Consider the following 24,687-nt stretch of genomic DNA (forward strand, 5'->3'; position numbering starts at 1 on the left):
TTGTGGGCTCAAAATGGCTATATTCAAATTCAGGAGAATCATTACATTGTCTGTGATTGGCTGCCGACTAGGCCCGCCTCTTGCAAAGTCAGCTGGGATAGGCTTCAAGTTGACCTGTGACCCGAATGAGGACAAGCACTGTTGAAAATGCATGGGTGGATTTTCGTGTTAAAAAAAAAATGGACTGAATGTGCATTCAATGTTGATTTCCCGCCGAAATATTTTGCTCCCACAGAGCTGGAGAAAAACTACGAAGAGAACGAGAGAAGGTTGGAAGGGAAAGCTCGTCAGCTGGATGGCTTGGAAGACAAGATGAAAGCACTCCTCAATGACATCAACAAACAGATCCAAATTTACAACACATGCCAGTAGTAGATGCCTATTCTGGGCTGACTTACTCTTCTGCACACTACATGTCGGGTGCAACTTGCCAGGAAAGCAGAATGTGTGCAAGTTGTATTGGTTTTCAGTGTTTAAAAAACAATCTGGAATTGTATGCTTGTAAATGTGAGTCCTGAATATTTAAAAAAAAATGTGTGTGTAATTTAAATCACAGATGTCAAAGTCCAAAGATACGAGATAAAATAACTTTTTTTTTCTTATTTTGAGGCAGCAGGTAAAAAAAATGGGAAGCTTGTTTTGATCTTTACTCACCACATTTGACCTGCTGGAATTTACACATGCTGACAACCACTGAGTGGCTTGGTTTTGAACCGATTAAATCCAAACCGTCATGTGTAACCCACTCCTGGTTTTTGTCACAATCGAACGTAAGTCAATAAGGAATGTCTCAAACATGTATTCTGGTAATCAACTCCCAAGATTAAGGGCAATATTAAGAACTGGTGAACGTACAGTATGACACTTAACATAACTGTTGAATTTTACCAGCCTTTTCATATTCCATATTCATCATAATAGTGTCAATTTAACAATACAAACATGTTTTACAGTACAAAGGTATGTTGGGGTCACAGATAAATAATTATACAGTATTATAGTTATTCTAAGAATAAATTGTAAAATATATTTCACATCATAACTTGACACTACATTCTCTAATGTGTTTGACAAAATGTGACATACCAAAGACGAGAACAAACAGCGGTGCCTTAATTTTGTCAATAAAGGTTTTAAGTCTGTATTTATTTTATTTATTTATTGAGTAATTTTTTTTCATATGCTTCCAAATCTTGCGTACTGATAGTCGGTTTACATTACATAAATGTCTTACTTCTTACAAATAGACATGTTTGAAGTTGAACTCAACTCTTCTTTCTTATCTTTAAGTGCTGCTTTTACAGTATTTATTTACTTTTTAAAAATGACTTTTTTTATTGAGATCTTACTGGGCTTACGTGACATGATTGAAAAAAAAAATACCTTTGCGTTCCCTGACAAAGGTTTGCGTTATGACGCAGTTAGGGCTCCGTACGTACAGTATATGTACAGTATTAAGTAAATGAACAGTGATCTGTTGACTTTTGTATCCCAAGTAAATGCAAGTATGATTCTATCCTTACACTGCCTAAATATGCCTTACTACTGTACAGATGTCAGATTTTCCTCAAAATGTTTTTCTTGCGCTGAAAAAAAAAATTACTTTACAAAAAAAGTTCGCATTTGAGAAGGGAGCGCGCATACATAGACCTGCCAAGTATTAGTTTTTATATTCATTTGCTTAATTTATTGACCCAAATATTTTGGCATTCAAGCTTCATGTAAATAAAACAGCTAAAAAAACAAAAACAAAACCCCAACACGATTTCGTTAGTTAAATGTGTGTCTCTAAACACCACTAATACACGTGTAACCCGTACGTCGTGCCAGCGCTTTGTGCCTCTCGGCACCATGAAAGTCATCTTTTATGCCTTTGAAAACCTTTAAACGAATCGTCTTTGTCGAGACTGTCCCTGAATGTCGTTTCGCATAAGGTCATATTTTGTGTGTCCATGTGCAAAAATTAAAGCGAATTGCTACGGATCACGTGGTGTCGCCACCAGGAAGTGACTAGCCGTCGCTAGGCTCGGCCTGGCAGGATGTTGTCCTAAACAAAGTAGACTTATCCCGCGGATAGCCCACCCATCAATGGCACCAGTAGGCTGACCGTCACTCGGCTATCGACTTTTGGTTGAAACACATACCCAATTGTCAATTTCACTTTGACTGAAATGGCTCCTGGATAAAAAGAGAGAACATTCCAGAAGCACCGGAGACTGCGAGGTTGCGAGTGCGGCCAAGAGCGGAGCGGCCTGCTGTCGCGAAGAAAGCTTTGCAGCTGGTGGGAACGGGCAGCGAGTCGCCGCTCATTGTGTAGACGCACAACAACAACATTACTCCTCCTCAAATTGACCCTTGGTGAGTACGATGGTTTCGTTTTAATACCAACACAGCCCCTTGTCCCCAGTTGACCGCAAAGCGGTGCCTATTCTCGTGCAAAATGGAGGCAAGCATTAGCTTTAGCAGCCGCTAATGACATTAAGCGATTGATTGTTTAGCCTTTGCTTCAAAACTCAGCCGTTGTCAGTCTAACGACTGCATTTTGGGTGAAGGCTATGGACATTTAACCGACACCAGTAACACACTTCTTCACGTTAAGTCTTGGGTGGCAGAACTACACGCAATGTAAATGTATCGATGTTTGTATTGACGCCAGTGCTCCGGTTACCGGTGACCGCAAAATCATTAGAAAGTTGTGAATATTTTGGAAAACCCTTAAAATAACTGCAGCGGAATTCACAGAGTGATGCATTTAATAGGTTCTTGAAGATGCATGGCGGCCAATACGCTAATAACAGCCATCGCGTTTACGCTAGCAACAATAACAAGTGCTATTACGTGTATAAGCCGGTATTTCCCAGTATTATTGAGGCAAGGAATGCATTTTACATTAGAATGAGCTCACACCACTCGCTCATATTTGTCGCAAGAAAGTACAGTATTGTTTATGGGGTGAAATGAGTATATCGTCTCCCCGCTGTGAAATCTGTGCCGGTTTATTTGAAGACAAAGCTACTTATTATTCTCTTCGAGAAATTGCATCAGGTGGACACACATTTTCATTTTATATTCTCCCATGTTTTGGAAGAGCTTTTAATTGTTCTGCCTGTTAAGATATTTTAACAAAATATATGTTTGAACACATATATCTTATTGTACTTAGTAAATAATTATTTCAGAGCAAATACGTCTTTGGGAATCACTGGTTTTAGGCTACTTGGCACAGCAAATGTTATGTTATGTGATATGTTTAGACACTATCGGAATAGGGCTGGGTATCGATTCAGATTTGATAAACAACTCACGATTCACTTTGATTTTTGAGTCACGTCACGATTTCAGGAAGTGCCAATTTTGGTTTCATATGGAAGGCATTCTCAGAAGCAATGCTGTAAATAGTAGGAACGTCTTTTCTCTAACTTGGGGTATTAGTAAAAATGTGAATGTTTACATTAAGAATTGAACCGAATTCAGTTCCATGAATCATGTATGTTTTATTGAATGCTACCTAATCAAAATAAATACATAAATTCCATACACAGGGCAGCCTGTGTAAATATAGTGCCATAAACACATTTTAAAACCATGAATCTCACATTCCTGTGACTGTCTCACAAAGTTTCAGTTAATTGTGGTCTCTTGTTTTCTAAAACCAAAAATCTTCCTGATATCTGCCCTTCAGCTTGTTGATGCTGAAATCAGTGCTTCTGCCATGGTGTTTCAAGTTTAGACTACTCTCGCTTAGTGATGAGGTCTTGCGTGATGTCTCACGTGAAATTATGTGAAAAGGAATAAAACAGGTCCTCGGAATAATTTGTGTATACTGGTTAAAAAAACAACAACACAGCTCGATACATTTTTTTCCCTGGCACGAGTACCCACTGATTTACATGTACACTCTCAGGAAGAAATCATGCTACCTGCAGCAATAGTTGTTCATATTATACATGACAGTAACATGCTGCCAACACACTAACAAGGCCTACTTCAAAATAAACCAAATAATAGGACATCAACACCTTCATGTGCTTTTATTTTGAAGGTTTGCCCGGCAGCGTGTCATGGTGTAACGACTGACTTGACTTTTCCAGACTGTTGTTTGGGGCGTTGTTTATATCCAGTTCCCGATGACAACAACACATCATTGTTCTGCAATAATATTCAATCACTAATTAAGGGCGCAACAAAGAAAAAAAAAGTCTTAATTACACCGACACTCGATTCAACGGCGCTAGCAGTGGTACCAGCTCTACCAGGGCTGGCAGCACTCGGTGGACCTAAATGACTCTGCACATTTTGATAATGACAGCCCGACAGTTGCAGTTTCAACTGATCACTTTTTAAGAAAATAAGCTTTATTCAGTGTGTTGTTTTAACCGGCAAAATCGCGACTGAGCTTCTGACGACACTTCACCTCATATTCCAAAATTTATGGGGAGAGATTGATCTAAATTCTCACTCATGTTTCTAGAGAGGAAAATAGTGTACAATTCATACAATGAGTGTAAAATTCACAAAACAGCGAAGCCGTGCAAGATAAACCGTGTTATACGTGTATATAAGGTGTGTGTGCGTGTGTTTGTCTGAGTGTTTATATATATAACACAAAAAATGAAGCTAAGATGAATCATCTCAAAACCTTTCCACCATTTATGCAGGCAAAGTTAAAAATACACGTCTGCTATCCTGTGGTGGAACAAGTTTGCAGATCAACTTGGAATGTGGCTTGGTTCAGCATTCATTAATCATTTCATTCAAATTTATCGTAAATGGGACTTGACACACGCCGGCCACTATTAAAGAAAAGCGCCTCAGATTTACTTTTTACATCCACTGTAATATTTGTCCAACCCCGAGAAGATCGTGCAGACTGTCATACTTAACAGCCATGGGTACTGTTTCATTAATTGCATTATTTTTTTTCATGTTCCTCTCCTCGGTGCCTTAGGTTCCCTTCCCTATTCCCCTTCCTGATTGTGTTCTGAGAGAGGTCGGACCAATATCATCGCCAAGATAGCTGGGCCAGGCAGGAAGCGGCACACCTCAGATCCAGACCCCAGCAGCGGTAGTGAATCCGGTGACGGGCGGCCCCTTAGCGCCAAGTGTCTGAAGATGTCCAGCGGCAGTGGTAACGAGGCCGCGGGCCGGCGCAGCGGGGTTCAGAATCAGCAGAGGGGAGGAGGTGATCATGGGTCCGAGTTGTCCTCCAGTGCCAGTAAGAAGAAGCAGAAAGACCGAGCGAACCAGGAGTCCAGAGAGGCCAAGAGAGCTGGTGCTGCTGCGGGAGTGGATGGAGTCCTTGCAGAGGTCAAAAAGGGTAAGTCGGCCAGCATATTAAAAAAAACAAAACACTCTAATTATACTACAGTAAAAATACAATAAACTTTCAATGAATGTTAAAAACGGAGTCAGGTCAAGCCTCAGTGGATCGCAAAAACCGCGGCAAATTTGGACAGGCTTAATGTGAATTTGAACACCAAATGCGGCCGAAAATATGGCTTTTGAGGACCCAGCCCGTGAGTTCGGACACAGCCATTTTGACTCTTGAGTTTTAGTGTTCCAATCAACCTAACATGCATGTTTTGAAATGTCGGAAGAGGTCAGAATACCCGGAGAAAACTCACACAGGCACAGGGAGAACATGCCAACTCCACACAGGAAGGCCGGAGCTGGAATCGAACCCGGTACCTCTGCACTGTGAGGCAGACCTGCTTTTAATAACTTTAAAAATATGTTTATGTTTCATGGCATATTCATTAAGCCTGAGGGCTCTGTTTTTTTGTTATTTTAAAACATTCTGCATTTGTTGGACTGTTGAGTGTCTTTTTTCTCCTTTTTTTGTGTTCAATATTGACTTTCTGCAATTAAAATGTTGAATTGCTTTATAGTTACCTTAGTTTTCAGTACAGACACTTTCAAACTGTCAATTTAAAAACTGGTTGCACTTAATTTTTTGGACGATAAATTGCTCGGGATGATAAGTTGACCAGTCATAAAATACATAATGAAGAACAAAGTATAAGTAATTTTTTTAATGTGTCTTACAAAAACCAAGACGTGAATAAACTAAAGAGAATATCACGTTTTTTTTCTTGTTATGAAGATGCATTTCTTGTGATGTGTTCATTATGATGACGTGGTAGCGTGTGAGCATGCAACTCAATACGAAAGCGCTCCCTCCTGCTGCTCTTCTAATAACTAATTTAGAGGCTTTGCAGTTAATTCAATTGCTTTTGCTCAAGATGGCAACCCCCCTTTTTTTTTAATTATTGCAGCTAAATGTATATAACATTAATAGTATGTTCAAAGGTATTAGGGAAGGAGCCTGCCTCCCAACTCTTCCCATAAAACACACTGATTTGCTGATTTGTCCTGCAAAAGATTGTAGACAGATTACAGTATTGTTCGATCACTTTCACTCATTAAGGAGTTTTTATTTGACCTATGCCTCTACTTTTCTCCGTTTAATTGCATGTGCCGCGTGTACCTGTGTGTGTGTGTGTGTGTGTGTGTGTGTGTGTATTGCGTGACCAGAAATTTGATTTGACATTAGACATTGCAGCCATCCTGAAAGGATAGAGTGTTGTTCGTGACATTTAGAGGGTGAGAGAGAAAGGGAGAAAGAGCGGGTGGTGGGGGAATGAAAGTCAAGGCTCTTTAGTTGTGTTGCAGACTATATCGGCAGAGGAGCACACTCAAAACTGCGGCTTCGGATACGATATTTAGCTCGAATCACTTCCACAGCTTTGTCGCATGGAAAACGGTAAATAACTTGTCTCATTATTTTCCTAGATCCAGAAGTTTCTGTTGGATATGATACCGCATTTTGTCTGCTTGAAATATGTGCATGGTTAATGTCTATTTAGATGGCATAAAATATTGCAGCATAGGCAGTTGGCTGTTTCTTTCTGTCATTTCTGCCTTCATTGCACTCTGTTTCACCATGCTTAAGACGACAGCGAGTGCAGTGGCGGGGCTTGAATGAGTGTGAGCAGGTGTACCTCATGGCTGTGATTTGTCGGGTAGTTGTTTATTTGTATCCAACCTGATATGCCGATCTAATCCTACCAGTTTCATGCACAGAACATCATGGACTGCGTTTCACAAAGCAACATTAATGAATTCATATCTTGTTTTGATCGCTGATTGAAAAATCACCCGTGCAAAGTGTTTTGAGTGTATTCCTTCTACACTAGCTGGAGAATCGGAATGCAGTTTCTTAAACTGCTGACAATGTGCCAAGCATAAGGAGGCTCGCTAGTCAAGACTTGAGCCAATACCATGAATGTAACATTCGTATCAACAAGTCCCCATGACATAATTTCACTACATGGGAGCAAGCAGCGGAGGGTGCACGTAATTCATACCCTACTGGTCTGCAGCCTAAATGGGTTGAAAAAGTAGCCGACCACCTGACAGCATTAGCAGACAACTGAACTCCATCTGCATTCTTTTTCTATCAGTTGACCCAAACCTTAGGGTGGAACCACACTGGTTGTCATTAGGCAAGGCAAGGCAGCTTTTTTTATATAGCATAGAAAACAATACACAAGGTAATTCCGTGTGCTTCACACATGCAGACACACCCAAAACGCTTTTACAAACAGAACAATTAACAACATTCAAAAGCAAAGCAGAGAAAACAAAAGTAGCTGACCAAAATGTCATGAAAATAATGTGCACTACATTTAAACACATTAACACAAAACTTAAAAAAAAAACATTTTTAAAGTCAAGAAAGACAGACAAAAAAGGGTTTCTAAACTTACAAAAAAAAGATTGGAAGACCTTAATCAATGGTATGTCGGGGAAAAAAAGCAAAGTGTTTCATTTTAATTTCAAAACAGTTACCCTCTAGGCTGACTTCACTTCTGTTAGCATCTTATTGTGTTTGTCTGCAGCATAACAACGCAATACAGCTTCACCATGTTTACTTTGAACTCTGAGCTCAGCGAATTGACCCAAGTCTGCAGATCCCAGAGCCCGACTGGGTATTAGGGCTTGGCTGCAATTCAGTATTTATAAAAAAGGAAGTAAACCTCAATCCAGGCATTTTGCATGCTGTTGGCAGAGGCTACGTTGTGATGTTTGACTTGTGCCAAAATTAGAAGCACCTAAGATGACAATTTGGAGCACAAAATTGTGAGTAATTGCTGTGCATTAGGGAAACAATTTGAAATCCCGATAAGTTATTTTACTTCCCGATAACGATATTACTCCCAATATTTACTTCAAATAAATGGCAATTTCCTCAACTCGGTTTATTTATAAAACACATTTTATATGAAAAACGCATTACAATAATAAAAAATGAATGAATTAATCCGACCACATTTGACAATGATTTTTTTTCCTGCTTTCAGATGTCTTTGTGGATTGGAAACAAAATGCCAATGAAGTGATTATCAAGTTGCGCTGTGGGGAAAGTGTGCAAAAGATTGAGGATGTCAACACAACCTTCACTGATACACACTGTCATGTGCACTTCTCAGGTAAAGTCACCTGCACGTCACATGAACAATATTTGATTAAACCCCAGAAGCTTCCGTGTACTCACAAGGAAATAGTACGCAGAGAAAATATAGAATTTGTGTTCATTCTACATCTATAACCTGATCTGCCTCTTATATCTACTTGTAGACATAAAATATTGCTCCAGAAGCATGCATTTCCATTTAGTTATAGTTTTGCACATCTGTTGTGTTTCCGTTTTCAGACGGTCGTGAGTGGACCTGCCACTTGCAGGAGGAAATCGAGGCCTCTTGTAGTAGGGTGCAATACAAAGAGAAGGGAGGATTTCTGTTGCTCATCCTGCACAAGAAGATCCCGATTCACATTTGGCCTTCGCTAAAAGTCAGTCGACAATTCTTTTTTAACTTTGACTTTGACTCCCACCCATGTCACAGTCTGTTTGATAACAACTTTTTCCTTTGTCGTGTTTAAGTGCAACAAGAAGGAGAAAGAAGTGGGACCCATTGAGACCAAAAATGCCAAGGCGCCGGCAACGAGGACTGTAGCCTCAGAGTCACCAGAGCATCTCAAGTTGTCCTGCCTGCTGACGCAACGTCAATCTCAGGCTCCCTCCTCCCCCTCACGCAACGCATCAAGATGCAGCGGCAGCAAAGCCGAGCGCGCCGTCAAGCGCCACCTGAAACACAAACAACCATCTGCCAAAACCTCCACGGATTCTGCGGCGGCGACTTTTGGCGCCGGGGACGGCGCAGGTGCTTCACCTAAGCCGGTCCCCATTAAGAAAGGCAACCAGCAGTCCCGAGAGCCCAGCGCGAAGCGCACCAGTGCTCATCTTACCAGGAACGCCAAGGAGGACAAGTCTTCTACTGAAAGAGACATGGACTCAGCCCAGACTAGAACCTCTTATGCACGCCTGTCTGCTGCCGAGCTCCCTCAAACGCCACACAGAGATGGAGACGGGAGTTTAGACAGATTAGTTTGTGAAAATGTACATGGGAGCGCTGTTGCTGTCGCGAACAAGGTTCAGGTTAGTAAAAACACTTGTCGATAATTTATTACTTGTTAAAACATGTTTGTTTCACTGACGTTGAGCAGCACACCGTCATTACACCAGTATGAAAGCTACAGCATGTTTTGAGATTATGCACAGAAACAACACATAGTGGACCAAGCTAAAATGACATTGTTCTTGCCACGCATTGTTGCTCACGGCATCGTTTTGTAACAACAAGAAGGACAGTTTTGACTTTTTCAGTTGAATCCTTCTGCTGGCTGCTGTCAAGTGCTGTATTGAAAAAAAAATTACAGTCCACAGAACACATAAGAGGGAGCACACAACTTGCATTCTGCCATCCCTCCTCTGGCTGCCTTTGCATTGAGAGAATATTGGAGAGTTCTTTTAAAGATTACTTTGATTTGTTTTAAAAGCTCTAAATGGTCTCACTCTGTCTTATCTCTGAGCTGTTCCGTTTCTACACTCCTACCGAGTGCTTCAGACAAGCTGACCATCAGAAGCTAAGAGGGGCTTTTTCTGTTGCCGGTTCCAAACTGAGATGAGCTTTCTGTGCACATCAAACAAGGCCCCTCTCTCACTGTTCTTTTTTTATTTTTATTTTAAATAGACAAAAGTTTTAAACCCTATTTTTATTCCTTGGCTTTCAACGCAGCACGAGAATTAGCCCTGTAGCGTTTAGTTTTTCCTGGTTTTAACTTGAATATGTTTATGTATAATTGTTTTCTGTTTTAAGTTTTATTTGTGTAAAGCACTTTAAGCTGCAGGTTTTGAAAGAAAATTCAGTACTGTTGAATTTTGTTGTCTTTTCTTTTTAGGATGCAGATAAACCATATGACGCTCCAGACACACAGGACAGAGGCTCTGAAACTGGGGCCAGTGAAAACCAACCAGCAGTTCCTGTGAGCGCGAGTGACTCCCTGAAAACGTCGGGCTTCAACATCCATCTTGACTCCGCCTTTCCAGAAAGGAGCACAGACATCACGAATGCCGAGCCGGAGAAAACGGCTCAGCTTCAGCAATCGCTGCGGGACACTCAAACTCACCAACAGCTTGGTTCGAGTGGGGCCACCCCGGTTTCCTCTCGAGATGTGTCTGCCGAACAAGAGCCATCAACAGGTCTGACCCAGATTGAAGGTAGCTGTGATGGCGAGGAGAAGCGTGACCAGTCCAAAGAGGAGCCAGCCCCCATAAAGCAACAGGAAGGTTTGTCATGGCAATATCGAGTCTCCCTGGCTCTGTCTGTTTTTTTTATTTTTATTTTACTGGTCATCTAAAATCATTGTAATGATGCACATGACTTCACCGTAGTGCCAGAGCCGATGGTAAACCTGCAATATGTGAAGAATGACTCGTACGAGAAAGGCACAGACTTGATGGTCGTGAACGTCTACATGAAGAACATCTGCAGGAACACATCGAGGGTCATTTTCAGGGAGCAGGATTTCACCCTCATCTTCCAGACAAGGTACTGGAAAGAAAGCCTTCCAACATCGTGTTGCCTCCTCTTTTTTCTGCTCAGTTAAAATTTCATTTTCCAAACAATGACAAAGCTCTGTGTGTGTCATCATCTTCCATTGGATAGTGATGCAAACTTTCTTCGGCTTCACCCGGACTGTGGACCAAACATGGTGTTCAAGTGGCAAGTAAAACTCAGGTAACCTTTCCGTCCTTGAAATGGCAAAGATGCTTTTCTTGTTTTTTTTAAATAATGTATTTATTGCTATGTCTTAAAATAACATTAGTATTGCTTGCTGTGGTGAAGTATTACCGGTACTTTGGAAAGCATTTCCTGCATTCAAGAAATTGATGAATCTTTTGAGACACAACTAAAACAGGTGAAAAAACAGAGCCCACATTGCTGACTTCACATTAACATCAAGGATACTCTTTAACTCTTAACAGCGCATATATTTGTATTTTTTTTCTTTAATTTTGAGTTTATTCTCCCTCCAAGGGATGAAGATACAACACTCGATATGATTTTAGTCACTCAATATTCAGTTTCCTAAGGTGTGTTTGCAGCCGGCCGCAGATGAATGACGGAACGGCAAAATCTATTGAGGCGCCCATCTCTGGAGTTGACTGTACATGCCTTTCATCTTCAAACTGACATCCCGCAGTGTTCGTCAAATCTCTGTCTCTCAATCTGACCTGTCCATATTTGTCCGTCCCCTTGCCTACTGCAGGAACCTGATACAGCCAGAGCAATGCTCCTACTCCTTCACCGTATCCCGAGTGGACATTACGCTGAAGAAGCGACACAGCCAACGCTGGGAGGGTCTCGAGGCCCCCGCCACACAAGGTCTGATGCCAAGCTTCTACTTGACAATGTGGGCCTTTTTCATTATATTCAATGTTGTCCCATGTCTCAGCCAAAAATGGACAACATGGATAGGAGTAACATTCTGCTTTGGTTGCTTCATGAAGTTTGCATTATTTAAGCTGGTTGCACTGAATATATAAAAATTAGCTTAAACAAAGCTGTTTGCAACGGAACCCATCTAGAAAACGTTTGAAGACGTAACTAACTTGAACACATTTTCAAATTGCCTCATGGTAGTATTCGAAATTGCAGGACAATATTCAGCTTAATTATTGCCTTTTGATATCTGAACATCACCTCATTTTCTAACCACAAGGGCCATTCTCCTCTGTTTAAGGTGCAGTGGGTGGCGCCAAGGTGGCTGTGACCTCGAGCCCCGCCTGCACAGAAAAGAGCAAACCTGGCAGCAGTCAGCACAGCCTGCCGAGCAAGGAGGAGCCCCCCAGGGTCAGTGAGGAGCAACCAAAGGCCCCTAAAGCCCCTCCCAGAGTGGAGGACAGCGGTCTGGATACTGTGGCTCCTCGTACAGTCTCTGACCACGTGGCCATCCCTAAGCCAGAGCCCACTGTTCTGACGGTAAATAGGTTTGTTGGGTCAGAATGTCGAATCATTTTTAAAGCATATGAAACCGTTCCATTTTGTCGTAATTGTGTTTTGTTTCCAATCATAGCCTAAGCCAACATGCATGGTGCAGCCCATGACCCACGCACCCCCTGTTAGTAATGAGCACCACGAGGAAGAGGAGGAGAAGAAGGTGTGTCTGCCTGGTTTCACAGGATTGGTCAACCTCGGAAACACCTGCTTCATGAACAGTGTCATTCAATCCCTGTCCAACACCCGAGAACTCAGGGATTACTTTCATGGTAAGTAAAGACGTGAGCCGCACCCGTAACCCTTCTCGAAGGGTACAGAACACCAACTTCTTTTCACAAAAAAAAAAAAAGAAATACCTTTCTGCTTGACACTCCTCCCAATTGAAAACCCGTTGAGGAAACCTTCTGTCACAATGCAATGTCACTTCTTAATCACACATTCATCCCAAGAGTATGAGTTGAAATGTGGCCACTGTTGTTGTCGATCCCAAAACCAATTTTCCTCTCTTTGTCCTCTTTTAGATCGAGCGTTTGAGTCAGAAATCAATTGCAATAATCCATTGGGAACAGGAGGCCGGCTAGCCATTGGCTTTGCGGTGCTGCTCAGGGCTCTTTGGAAAGGAACCCACCATGCCTTCCAACCCTCAAAGCTCAAGGTACGCATGCCATTTAGGTGTTCCAATCCACATGCTCCTCCCCCTTTTTTTGTCATGCTTTTAATTGAACTTCACTTTGCAGGCAATTGTGGCCAGTAAAGCCAATCAGTTTACAGGCTATGCCCAGCATGATGCCCAGGAATTCATGGCCTTTTTGCTTGACGGCCTCCACGAGGACTTGAATCGCATTCAGAATAAGCCATACACGGAGACGGTGGACTCCGATGGTCGCTTGGACGAGGTTGGTGTTCAGGAAGAGTGCTGGCGTGCTCTGTGGTAGTTCATGATGATGTGTCGCCCCTTCTTGCTGAATGACACTGATAGCAGATTTTGTTGAAACTTGGTTGAATATTTATTATTTGTCAAAGGTGGTGGCAGAGGAGGCATGGCAGAGGCACAAGATGAGAAACGACTCATTCATCGTCGATCTCTTCCAAGGCCAGTTCAAATCCAAGCTTGTCTGTCCCACGTGCTCCAAGGTAACGTATGACACTTTTCACATCTGGATTTAAGGCAGCAGCCACTCGTCGGTAATCATCATCTCCTCCTCTCATCCTTCAGGTGTCGATAACATTTGACCCCTTCCTGTACTTGCCTGTCCCATTGCCACAGAAACAAAAGGTGTTGTCAGTTTTCTACTTTGCCAAGGAACCGCATAAAAAACCTATTAAGGTGAGATTAGAGAACAATTTCCTGTCAAAAAGGGACACAGATGTCTCGGAGTGAATATTTACCCCTATTCATGTGCCAGTTTTTGGTGAGTGTGAGCAAGGAGAACTCTAGCACTGCAGAGGTCCTTGAGTCCATCTCCAGGAGTGTTCGGGTCAAGGCTGAGAACCTCAGACTTGCAGAGGTTCAATCCCTTTTGTATTCCAAGTTTAATTTGTGTCACTAGTTTCTTGTCAGCTTGCGCTGAGCTTGTTTCATTTGACTCAGGTGGGGAAGAACTGCTTCCAGCGAATGTTTTTGCCCTGTCATTCGCTGGACACCGTGTCGTCCTCAGACATGTTGTTCTGCTTTGAGATACTCTCCAAAGATCTGGCCAAGGAGAGAGTCGTGTTGCTCCAAGTGCAGCAGGTAACACAAATATCCAAGCTCAGTTGAGACGTGTCTTGCAGCGTCAAATGATGATTCAATTTGTTTATTCCCCCTTTAACAGAGACTACAGGTTCCCAATATCGCCATCTCAAAGTGTGCCTCCTGCCTAAAGCCTCCAGTCTCTGAGGAAGATAAACTGAAGCGCTGTACTCGCTGTTACAGTGTCGGCTACTGCAATCAGTGAGCTGTGTTTTAATGCGGTGGCACATCATACGTTCAACGTCCATCTCATACTGCAGTTGATCATTTCATTGTGCTTTCTTTTCCCCTGACAGATTGTGTCAAAAGACCCACTGGCCGAATCACAAAGGTCAGTGTCGACCCAATACCGAAAATGTGGGTCTGCCATTCCTGGTTAGTGTACCCGAATCCCGGCTCTCCTATAGCCGCCTCACTCAACTCCTGCATGGCTATTCCAGGTACAAAGGCAGACTCTTAGAATCTCATCATGCAAAATGCAGCCATTGGTACACATTGATTATTAAGACAAATACTTGACATGCAGTTGTCCTGATAAGTTTCCCCTACCTTAGGGGTAGCACAACTGCATGTCTGCCTACTCTTGGTGGATAGTGATATTGCAGAAGCCTTCGTTTGGAAAAATGAAATAATCGATCCATCCTACTGGCATAAAATGACAAACAAAAACAATTGCATTTTTGGAGTACTTTTTCTCACCAAATTGATTTTTTTTTGTGCAGAACATTGCCACTTATATTTAGAACATGGAAACATTTTGTGTGTATACAAATTCTAAATCTCGAATCAAAGATCTCAACCAGCCAATTTCATTATGAAAGGATTTGAAAGATGAAACGACAACTTCCAGGTTCCACAATTGATTACACAATTACAGTTAAATCCATACTCTTGTGTATTTGAATGGAATTTGCAAGATAGAACGTAGCTGTCCGGTCTTCTAATGCCATGAGGCGTCACTCTACTGGTTTAGTTAGCCAATTATTAGTTGTGTCCCACTATGTGATATATATAAATGCTGTCCCTCATATTCTTGTGCAGGTTTTCAGTCAATGTGTTCCAGCCTCCTTTCCAGTCAGAGAGGACATCCCCCGAAATATCTCCAGCACTTCCGACACCACCAACAGGTTCTCTTGGCGATCCAGGCTCAGGAGATGAGGCCATGGGCGGAAGCAGTACTCCAGAATTAAATGACTGCGGACCCAAGAATAGCACTCCGATGCTCGACCCCCTGAAACCACACACCTATACCTCATCCCATGATTCTGGTGATGCTATTCGCCCTACTTCCCCCCAGACGTCTCTCTCCACCACACAGACGTCAGACTCTGGGTTCTCAGAGTCTATCTCCTCTCCTTCCTGCTGCTCTCCGGACACCCATGTTGAAAAAGAAACGTCTTGTGAGAAGGCAGTACGGCCAGAAGGTGACGGGTATTTTTTTGTTGTTTATTCAAACGTGCTATCGTTAGTTATTTTCTCTCATTCTTAATTTATCTTTGCTGCATCCTGTTTTCTAGCCGCAGTAGCCGGGTATCAACAACCTAATGATCCATCTTCGGGGCATTCTGGTCAGTTCTACATCATTCTGCTGGATTCAAACAACAAGGAGCAGAGACTGGACGAGAAAGGTAGGGTGTCGGGACCATCTTTTTCTGCAAATTCACTTTTTCTTTAGGATTGAAAGAGACCAATACAGATTGGCAACTCTAGAATTGAATTTTATCCTGTCCCATTCTGCAGAAGATAGTCTAATCGACCTACCTGATGATGCGACCGTGGAGCTGGTGTGGAAAAACAACGAGCGTCTAAAGGAGTATGTCCTGGTGAGCGCAAAGGAGCTGGAGTATGAGGAGGATCCCAGTTCTTTGAGTGAGACAGCCAGGGCGGGGCACTTCACCCTGGAGCAGTGCCTCAACCTCTTCACTAAGCCAGAGGTGTTGGCACCAGAAGAGGCATGGTAAGGCTGTCCATATTGCCATGAGGTAGTTCATGTGTGTGTATTTTCACATTTCACTATTTACTTGGATCTTAGTTGCATTTTACATCTTGGGAAATAACGGAGACAAAAAAAAATGCACCAAGAAGTAGTTGGTTTCTTTTGGCCAAGGTCATTTTGTGATCTTAAAAGGTATCAAACTAGAGGCAGGATATTCTTCTGTCTTTAAAATAAACGTCTGCCCTCCAGGACAGGCTAAATTCTTATGTTTGCTCAAGAAAATATTTTGGGCAGCAAATTACATTGCAAGCACTTTTTAACAGAGGCAATGAAAAGATTAAAGGCCCTTCTTTTTTTCTTTTATAAGCAAAATTGCCACCCCTACATTAGGACAAATTTAAACCCATTCGTTTCAAGAACTGTGTGAATTAATCTGAAAAAAGTCCATTTAAAAAATAATCGTCCTGTCTTTGAATTCCCCTTTATTGCAATGCGAACACCCCATAGAGCTCTGATCACTGTAAGCAAAATGAAGCTTTAATTTGAATATTAACTTGTTTTAACTTTTAACAATTACCGCTTGATTTTTCTAAGAGCTTTTGGTCTTATGATGGTGAGCGTAAGCTGCATGATGCTCTATCTCCCCCTCCAAAGGTACTGTCCAAAGTGCCAGCAGCACCGCGAGGCTTCCAAACAACTGCTTCTGTGGCGTCTTCCCAACATTTTGATCATCCAACTGAAACGCTTCAGTTTCAGGAGTTTCATCTGGAGAGACAAGATTAATGACATGGTTGACTTTCCTGTCAGGTGAATGCCTATTGAAATTGTGTGTGTGTGTGTGTATATATATGTATATGTGTATATATATATATTTATTATTTTTATTTTTTTATTATTATTATATAATATATAAAATATAAAATACCTGTGTGCAATGTTGATCAGTTCCAAAACCTTTTTGTCTTGTAGAAATCTGGATCTGAGTAACTTCTGCATTGGTCAGAAGGATGAGATGCAGCACCCACCTATCTACGACCTGTATGCAGTCATCAACCACTATGGTGGGATGATCGGTGGCCACTACACCGCCTACGCTCGCTTGCCAAGTGACAGAAATAGCCAGCGCAGTGATGTTGGTGAGTTCCTTTTTTTATGATGTCCCAGAAAATATGAAATTGCGCTCTTTTTGTCCTTGTTTCCAACATGATGTCTGTCCTCGCACAGGCTGGCGTCTGTTTGATGACAGCACTGTCACGATGGTGGAGGAGAGCCAAGTGGTGACGCGATACGCCTACGTCCTTTTCTACCGCCGTCGAAATTCCCCCGTGGAGCGGCCGCCGCGCTTCCTCAGACCCGTCGGAGCGGACTCCCCTCCTGCGATGGGAGCTACTGCCAGTCAGGTGAGGGCACCGCAACAAGCTGTTGCGGATGCTTTCTTATAATATCACAATACATTCTCGGCATTCTTCTAAATTCTGATTTGAGATCTTCATGTCAATCAAAAATGTGATGTGCAGTGAACAGTTTGGAGTTTTATGGGAAATGGTGTTGTTGCATGCTTTCTCCTGTACTATATATGGCTATTACAGACTGGATGGGTTGCACTTAATCAGACATCCTGCACAAGAGTGCCATATTCACGCATTCTATCTGATCTATAATCAGGATTTCCTCACATTTGTAGGATTAATTGTTGAAATCTTAAGATAACACTCGGGTCAACTTTCATGAAGAACTCGCCTCCTGTTTGGGAGCCTTATTGCGCTGCATATCATCTGTTCTTAACAGGTTTTTGCTAATATTATCATATGGCACGAATGTGTATGCTGAATGTATCTTGACACCGTTGCCTTCAGCATTTTTACATTTTTCATCACGTTTTCCTTTGTCGTGATGTTTTTAGACAAGTTGAATTGTTCATGCTGCGCAATGACCCTGTGATGCTGAAAGAATTAGATCATGGTGTTCCGAGTGTCAGGATGAAAGCGTCTTTTGTATGTGTGTGAACCATTTTCAGTCCCATTGCTCTCATCTGATTGGATGACACTAGCAACTGAAACTAAACGTAGTTTAATTGAGAGTTGAGAGGGTATTAATTAGCTCATTGGTCACCAACCTACTGTTTGGGTATTGATTAATGTGAAGGGCTACCGGTTTAATACACTTCTGAAGTTTGATTCAATTATTATAACATTTAACTTTGTATTATTCATAATTCATGAATTCCTTCTTTGTGAAGACTTTGAACATGTTATCAACAATGATTGAACAATGTCAGAAACAGATTAATATCAATATGCAGCGCTGTTTTTCCTCTTGCTCTCTGCAAGGGTGAATATTTTCTAATGATCTCTTCTCCAATGTTTGTGAGAAATCTCAATGGCTCATCAATGGTGAGATACTTTCAGAACAGGCCTGTGGGCACCACATGAGTAGCCACGTTGCTCAGCCCTCAACTAGGTAATTGCTCTGGGTATATTTATTTTGATCATGAAGGTTTTGGTCAGTTGTGGAATTAGACCTGTTTTACGTGCAGTCTCTTGAAGTAGTGGACGAAACGCATTCCGCTATTATGTAACAGCAAGCTGGTGGTAATCAAAGTCTAACTAGTTCACTGATTAAACTGTCTGCCATAACACCCGCACTTTGGTGTGGGACCATTTTTAACTCAAAATGTTGACAAATGTAACACTATACTGTATATACCTACTAAGGGCGATAATGTAAAAATAAAAAATATTTTATATATATATATATATATATATATATATATATATATATAATTATTTTTGTTTGATATCAAGGCCATCATTAATAAAAATGATAATTTGTTGATTTCAAAACCGAGTAATAATTCACGTACCAAAACTAAACTGCTCCAAATTACCATGATAGCCTCGTGCCCATTCATCCCTGCACGCCGAACACTTTTGAACTCTCTTGAACACTCTTATTCTTTTTGTCGGGTTCAAAATGACCTTGTAAATATCATGTGAAATTCAAGCCTCATGCATTTTCCTTCTGTTTTGGCTACACCTTTGCTGCATTGCATCTTTGCACACATTCAAACCGTGAATAAGCATCTCCCTTATCTCTTTGTAATATTTATTTTATTTTATTTTCCACATGTTTTGGGACTTACTGGGCTAACCTTGGACTGTGGGTATCTATTTCCTGCCATATCAGAAAATGGTGTTGGTCTGACCAAAAAAACAAAAAAAATTATCCTTGAATCCATGAAAACTCACCTTTAGATATAACTTGAAAGAACCACCAGAAAATAGAAAAGTAACAAAGCAAAGTAAGATTATATTAAAATAATAGCAATAAAGTGCACTAAATAAAAATAATCACCACCTGCTCCTGATGCGCGCGCTGTGTCGTCAATGCACGGATTACACACTTAAAATGACATAAAAGTAGAAGAAGAAAATTAGACCTGAGCTCCATGAAATAACTCATTTTTTGCCGATTGGTAAGAATATGTACCTTTTGAGTATTGTTCTATTCTTGCTATATTTGTGCTGCTACGCTGTTTGTGAGTGAATAATTATTTGAAGGAATGTCACTCCCCGAAGTCTAATAATTTGCCATCAGCATGTCTATGGGATTTTCAATTGACTTTAGCATTAGCGCTGGCGATGATTTTATTTATTCTTTTCAGCTAAGCATATCTTGTATCTATGCACAGAATCTGTGTCATTCTTTTTGCTACAGTATCTATTCATTTGTACAATCAACTCCCAAATGTGTGTCATTAAACAGTTTAAAGCACGCTCAGGGAGGGCAGAATTGCATTATGTGACACGATTGGTGCATCCAAGGGTACCTATACAAAGTCAAGAACTTGCACAGTAACCGGCACATCAATCGTTTGTCTTTGATGATGATGTTTTTAAAAATCGAGAGAAGCCAAAATCATAGTCACAATGAAATTTCAATGAAATGCCCAGGCCCAATACCGACGCTACAGAACAACCTTCACCACTCTGTTAAAGTTAGCGCACACATAACTCTGTGGATGGTGCGTAGCTCCTGGACTGAATTCACTCTGCACTCACATCCATTGACAGAGAAATTTGTCAGCAAGAATCAGTAAACTGAAGATCATCCCTCTGTTACGGTTGATTCTTGTGTTTGAAAGTGATGAGGCCAACCTTGGATACTCAGGCCTAAACTCCCTTTCTGTTCTGTCTATCCTAGCTACAGTTCATCTTATTTCTTTATTTCAATTGTATTTCAAATGATTCTTTCAATCATCTGCATCCTGAAGTATTTTCTGCTGGTTTAAAATAATTGAGCTTTGATTTTTGTGAATCCGCGGGGAAATTGCCCACCTCAAATGCAAGCAGCAATTCCAACTCAATATCATAATGGCAGTATTTTTTTTAGACCACGCCTTTTCCCAGAAGTTGACACCGGTTTCCGCCAATCGCAGGCCTCTCTAATATGGCGGGAACTGGAAGAAGACGAAGAGGGTCATGATGAAGCGCCGCGCAGACCTTTCCTCTCGGGGCTACGACGGCGACAAGCCCCGAGGACGGATGACAGATCAGAAGGGCACCGTCAACACACGGGGAGGATGTCAGATTGTCCTGACGACGATCGTGCTCGATATTTTGTTCTGGGAACCCTGGCTGCCGTGTTTGCCCTTATGCTCAACTTGATCTACCCACTTCTTTACAAATCGAACTGGGCCTGAAACACAGCTGGTGGATGAATTGCTCTGGAGTTGCGCTTGAAAACTCAAAGATTGGTGTTTTGGCTGGAAGCCATCTCAGCTGTGATAGTACAGTGGATCGTCCTCATGTGATTTAAAAAAAACAACAACCCCCCCCCCCCCCTCCCAAAAAAACGCTTATTAAAAAAATATGATCAGAAAGGAGAGCAAAAATCCAGAACCCGAAAACTTGGCGAAACAATAGAAAGCAACTTCTGTTCAGAGGCATGCATTTTATTCCCTTTTGATTATAAGGAGTCCTATATTATTTGACAGATCTAAATTTTTAAAAAAAAATCTCTTTGTTAGGGGTGTCGGTCTTAATGGTAGGTCTCTGTACGCTTGGGGTGGGTGGAACTGTAAGCAAAAAAAAAAGCCTAAAAAGCTGTTGTTGACAGACGCTTAACACTCTGCACTATGCCTTGTTAATGTACGCCATCTCGATGGTATGATGTCACTTTATTTACTGCACAGCTGTTGGGAATCCGATACGCCTGATCAGTCGTTACCCAGTCTGAGCACTGCTATGGTAAACTGAACTGTCCTACAAGTTGAACATGTGGCTTAATCGAAAAATGGTAACGATAACCACAGAAAATAAATAAAATGGTAACCTAGGGGCATATTCTCCCATTTGCAGTTTTTTTTTATTTTTTATTTTTTGATTCCGTCAAGTCTTAAAGGTCGCCCAAATGTCCGGGTTGTGGCGTTTATGTGAAACGTGAATTCCAAAGAGATCCATTTTGAAAATTGTCAGTTTGGCTGCGAAATGAACTCGCGTAGCGAATCCGGAAGAGATATTAATCAACATTAGTGATGTGCGCACAGCTCAGCTAACATTCTCCTCTGAGGGGCCATTTGCATTCTGCATTGAATAAATACAATCAAAGTCGTTTGATGAGCGTACCGTGCTCATAACTGAATGTATGTTTGAAGCTGTTACATCAGTCGAAAAGCGATTGCGCCAAATACAAAGGATTCAAAATCTTAACTCCTCATGGCCACCATTGCAAATCACTGCAGTGCTTTCAGACAAACTCCCAAGCCGCCACCACTAGTCAGCAGCGCGGTCATTCGTTCATCACCAGCGGAGCACCAATTGAATCGGAGCGTGCACTCCAATGTTTCACCTTCAAGTGGTGCTTGACTTACTACGGCTTCCAGAGCGCGGGAGAGAAAAGATGCTTAAGTGTCTGGGATAATGCGTGCCATGCCAAATTTGACGGGGAAAGCGCTCATTTGAGGGTCACCCCACAGTGAGTGCGTACACTGCACAAAAGCGCGCAAGTGACACACTTAAAAAGTCGATGTGAGGGATCTGTGCAGACCCAAAAGTGCACAGCGGTGCAACTTTGCTGACTTGAGCACATGAGAGAATATTTGCCCTTAGCGATGAAAGCAGTAGTCATGAAGGTAAGCGACACAACACGCTACTTTTACGTTTCAGGTTTTAGTTCCTCTTTGTTTTTCTCTTCAATGAACGCTCAATGTGCTAACATTTTATAAACTGGTAAATTGAAAAGTTGGAGGATTGTGAAATATTGATCCCTGAAATAGATTCAGTTTCCCCTGATGAGACAAATTCAGAATCCAAATGAAACGACGGTCCACCTGTCATTCATCTGGCAACCCTTTAATCACGGAAGCTCAGGTAGCTCAACGCGTGAGGACAGTTTGGATTGTCTAACTGTCGAACCACCAGCAATGATGTCTTCACTGAATTTCCACTATGCATTTAAGAGTCCTGTACTGGCTGTTTTCAGACAGAACAGGCTCAGTTCTTGACCTCGATGGGCAAAATCTCTGATCAGCATTTGTGTTTGGTTTTAGTTTTGAATGTTTGAGCAACCTTAAAAAAAATTCCAGTCAAGAAATATGTGTCGCTTTTGCAAAAATGTTCAGTTCTTCAACACGTCCTCAAGTGACCTATTTGAAGTGTTTTGTTGTGGCTATAATAGTTTTGGGGTTTTTTTGGCTTTTTTTAGCCAATGTACTTCTGTTGTATCTTCATTTTAAGCCATATTCTGTTGAATTTTATTTGGATTTATTGTCTTGAATTTTTCCACCATTCACCACCACATTTTGTGACATGATATGCGATATTAGCTTGTAATAGAGCACATTGGAGCGTACTGGGTTCATTATGTAACACTGTATCAATATATTTTATAAGTTGCATTTTTCTCCACATGGAATAGGACAAATGCACATTTGAAATCCGCATGTTGACTCCTGTGCTGCTGTGCTGATTATGATCGTCTTGAAATGCAGGTCTCAGGGATTTTCCACTGTAGCCTTCCTGTTTGCCTTCGTCCAAATGTACACGTATAGAATTGTACAGTATATGGATTATATTGATTGCAATTCCTTGTGTGGAATGTTACTTCTCTGTCATGTATAAAGGCGCAGGTTATTAGGTCCCAACAATAATGTATGTAAGGTTCTTCTATAAAAGTGACTTCCTAATATATGTAAAGTTTTCTATCTTTGGAAATTTAAATAAATTTGTAAGCTTGCATATCCTTTGCATGTACTCTGCACGACGATTGACAGAAGATGAAATAAACCTGCCTGATTTATTGTCAATACTGGTTTCTTTTACAGGCATCAAGTCAGTCACTATTTGGTGCTGACCTGGACTCTGAGGGACCACCCACATTGAACCCAGAGGTGATCTCTGGTGTCTTTGCGCATTCTGGAGACTGTGCAACAGCATCCTACAGCAACATGGAAGATGTGGACTAATCTCTAACAGAACGCAAACGTGACCTGACTAACATCTCACGGGGACACATTGAATTAGAGCTAAGATCTACTTGGCCGACACACACATTGGTGCTCATCATTACATCAACACTTCAATTGGGCCATCTGACGCTGCGGTGTTGGAAGAGCTGGATTTGAGTGCTGTCACGTGGAAGTACTCAAAATGTGCTCAGACTAACCACACACTTGACATGGACAAATCGATCAGGATACCTGACAATTTACACATGAGCATCTCGAACAGCTTCTACTTTGCTGGGAAATCTGTCGTTCTGTTGTCGTTCAAATAGGAATGGGCTAAAGTTGATGTTGGACTGGGGTGTCAATCGCGGCTTCACTTTTCATTCATACCATTGGTTTTTGATTGAGGTCAGGGGCCTCAAGATCTTCCGCACCGAACTGATGGCTGTGTCCCAAGAATAGGGTCCATTTTAGGGTTATTGATTTGCTTACACAAATATGTATTAATGTTGCTAAAGATATACTGAATTGTCATGTAGTTCCATTCATGAAATGCATATATAAGCGCCCTGGGCTTGCAGAAGCTGCTGCTGAAACTGTTCCAAACCTCTGGTCAAGAGTTGAGTGGCGGCGCTTCTCCAGGCTCTCACTTGTCATTGCACCTTGTGGTATGTCAAAATAAAAACTTCACTGCTGACCAGTCCCGTTGATTTAATTGTGAATGTGAGCTAAAGTGTGTTACGTATCCTCTTGTTTTCTTTAGGGGTTATTGTCTAGTTGCTGTTGAAATTAGTGGGTCCCATGGCTGGATTGGAATTATAGCAACAAAAAAAAAACAATTGTGAAAAAGGTTGCCGTTTTTCTTTGTTGTCTTATTTGTCATGACATTTAATGCCTTTTAAACGACCAATGCAACTGTAAAAGGCTTCAGTGTAAACTGAAACGTGCATGTCTGCATGTTCTTTCATGTTAACCAAATCAACACCTTTTGGCAGATCTCATTTATTTCTGTTTTCGCCCCACTCATCCTTTGTAACAGACCGCGTATTCAGGTGTTTTTTTAATGAAAGCTGTGCTGGATACGTGCAAATGAGTAATATGAATAAAATTTCAAAATTTGATAACGTTGTAAGGTACTGCTGAATGACTCATGTCCATTAAACCCTTT

The 24,687-nt window shown here is 41.5% G+C and overlaps 2 protein-coding genes across 6 annotated transcripts in view; both read left to right on the forward strand.

The window, feature by feature from the left end:
* Positions 1-1,144, forward strand: part of lamb2 (laminin, beta 2 (laminin S)) — a 39,780-nt gene extending 38,636 nt beyond the window's left edge. For both annotated transcript variants that reach the window (XM_086108431.1, XM_086108424.1), the window contains one exon: positions 236-1,144. In XM_086108431.1, the coding sequence (XP_085964557.1) occupies positions 236-372 (137 nt within the window). In that variant the 3' untranslated portion in view covers positions 373-1,144. The remainder of the gene's footprint in view (positions 1-235) is intronic.
* An 877-nt stretch (positions 1,145-2,021) lies between these two features.
* On the forward strand, positions 2,022-24,219 carry usp19 (ubiquitin specific peptidase 19). Of its 4 annotated transcripts, none has more exons than XM_086108449.1 (26): positions 2,022-2,358; positions 4,949-5,317; positions 8,364-8,492; positions 8,717-8,853; positions 8,945-9,499; positions 10,303-10,690; positions 10,796-10,952; positions 11,070-11,141; positions 11,674-11,789; positions 12,148-12,386; positions 12,481-12,673; positions 12,926-13,059; positions 13,142-13,300; positions 13,428-13,538; positions 13,621-13,731; positions 13,811-13,912; positions 13,996-14,136; positions 14,219-14,337; positions 14,433-14,576; positions 15,178-15,560; positions 15,654-15,764; positions 15,877-16,093; positions 16,727-16,879; positions 17,042-17,208; positions 17,297-17,472; positions 23,397-24,219. In XM_086108449.1, the coding sequence occupies exons 2-26, from the start codon at positions 5,113-5,115 to the stop codon at positions 23,535-23,537; spliced, it is 4,560 nt and encodes a 1,519-aa protein (XP_085964575.1). In that variant the 5' UTR covers positions 2,022-2,358; positions 4,949-5,112; the 3' UTR covers positions 23,538-24,219. The 4 variants fall into 4 exon arrangements, with proteins under 4 accessions (XP_085964575.1, XP_085964582.1, XP_085964565.1 ...); XM_086108456.1 differs by having other exon boundaries at positions 12,154-12,386; XM_086108439.1 differs by lacking the exon at positions 23,397-24,219 and adding an exon at positions 20,511-23,378.
* The last annotated feature ends 468 nt before the right edge of the window (positions 24,220-24,687 follow it).

The sequence above is a fragment of the Hippocampus guttulatus genome, chromosome 1 (assembly GCF_054856545.1).
Source record: "Hippocampus guttulatus isolate MCC_2025c chromosome 1, RoL_Hgut_1.0, whole genome shotgun sequence".
In the NCBI taxonomy this organism is placed as follows: domain Eukaryota; kingdom Metazoa; phylum Chordata; class Actinopteri; order Syngnathiformes; family Syngnathidae; genus Hippocampus; species Hippocampus guttulatus.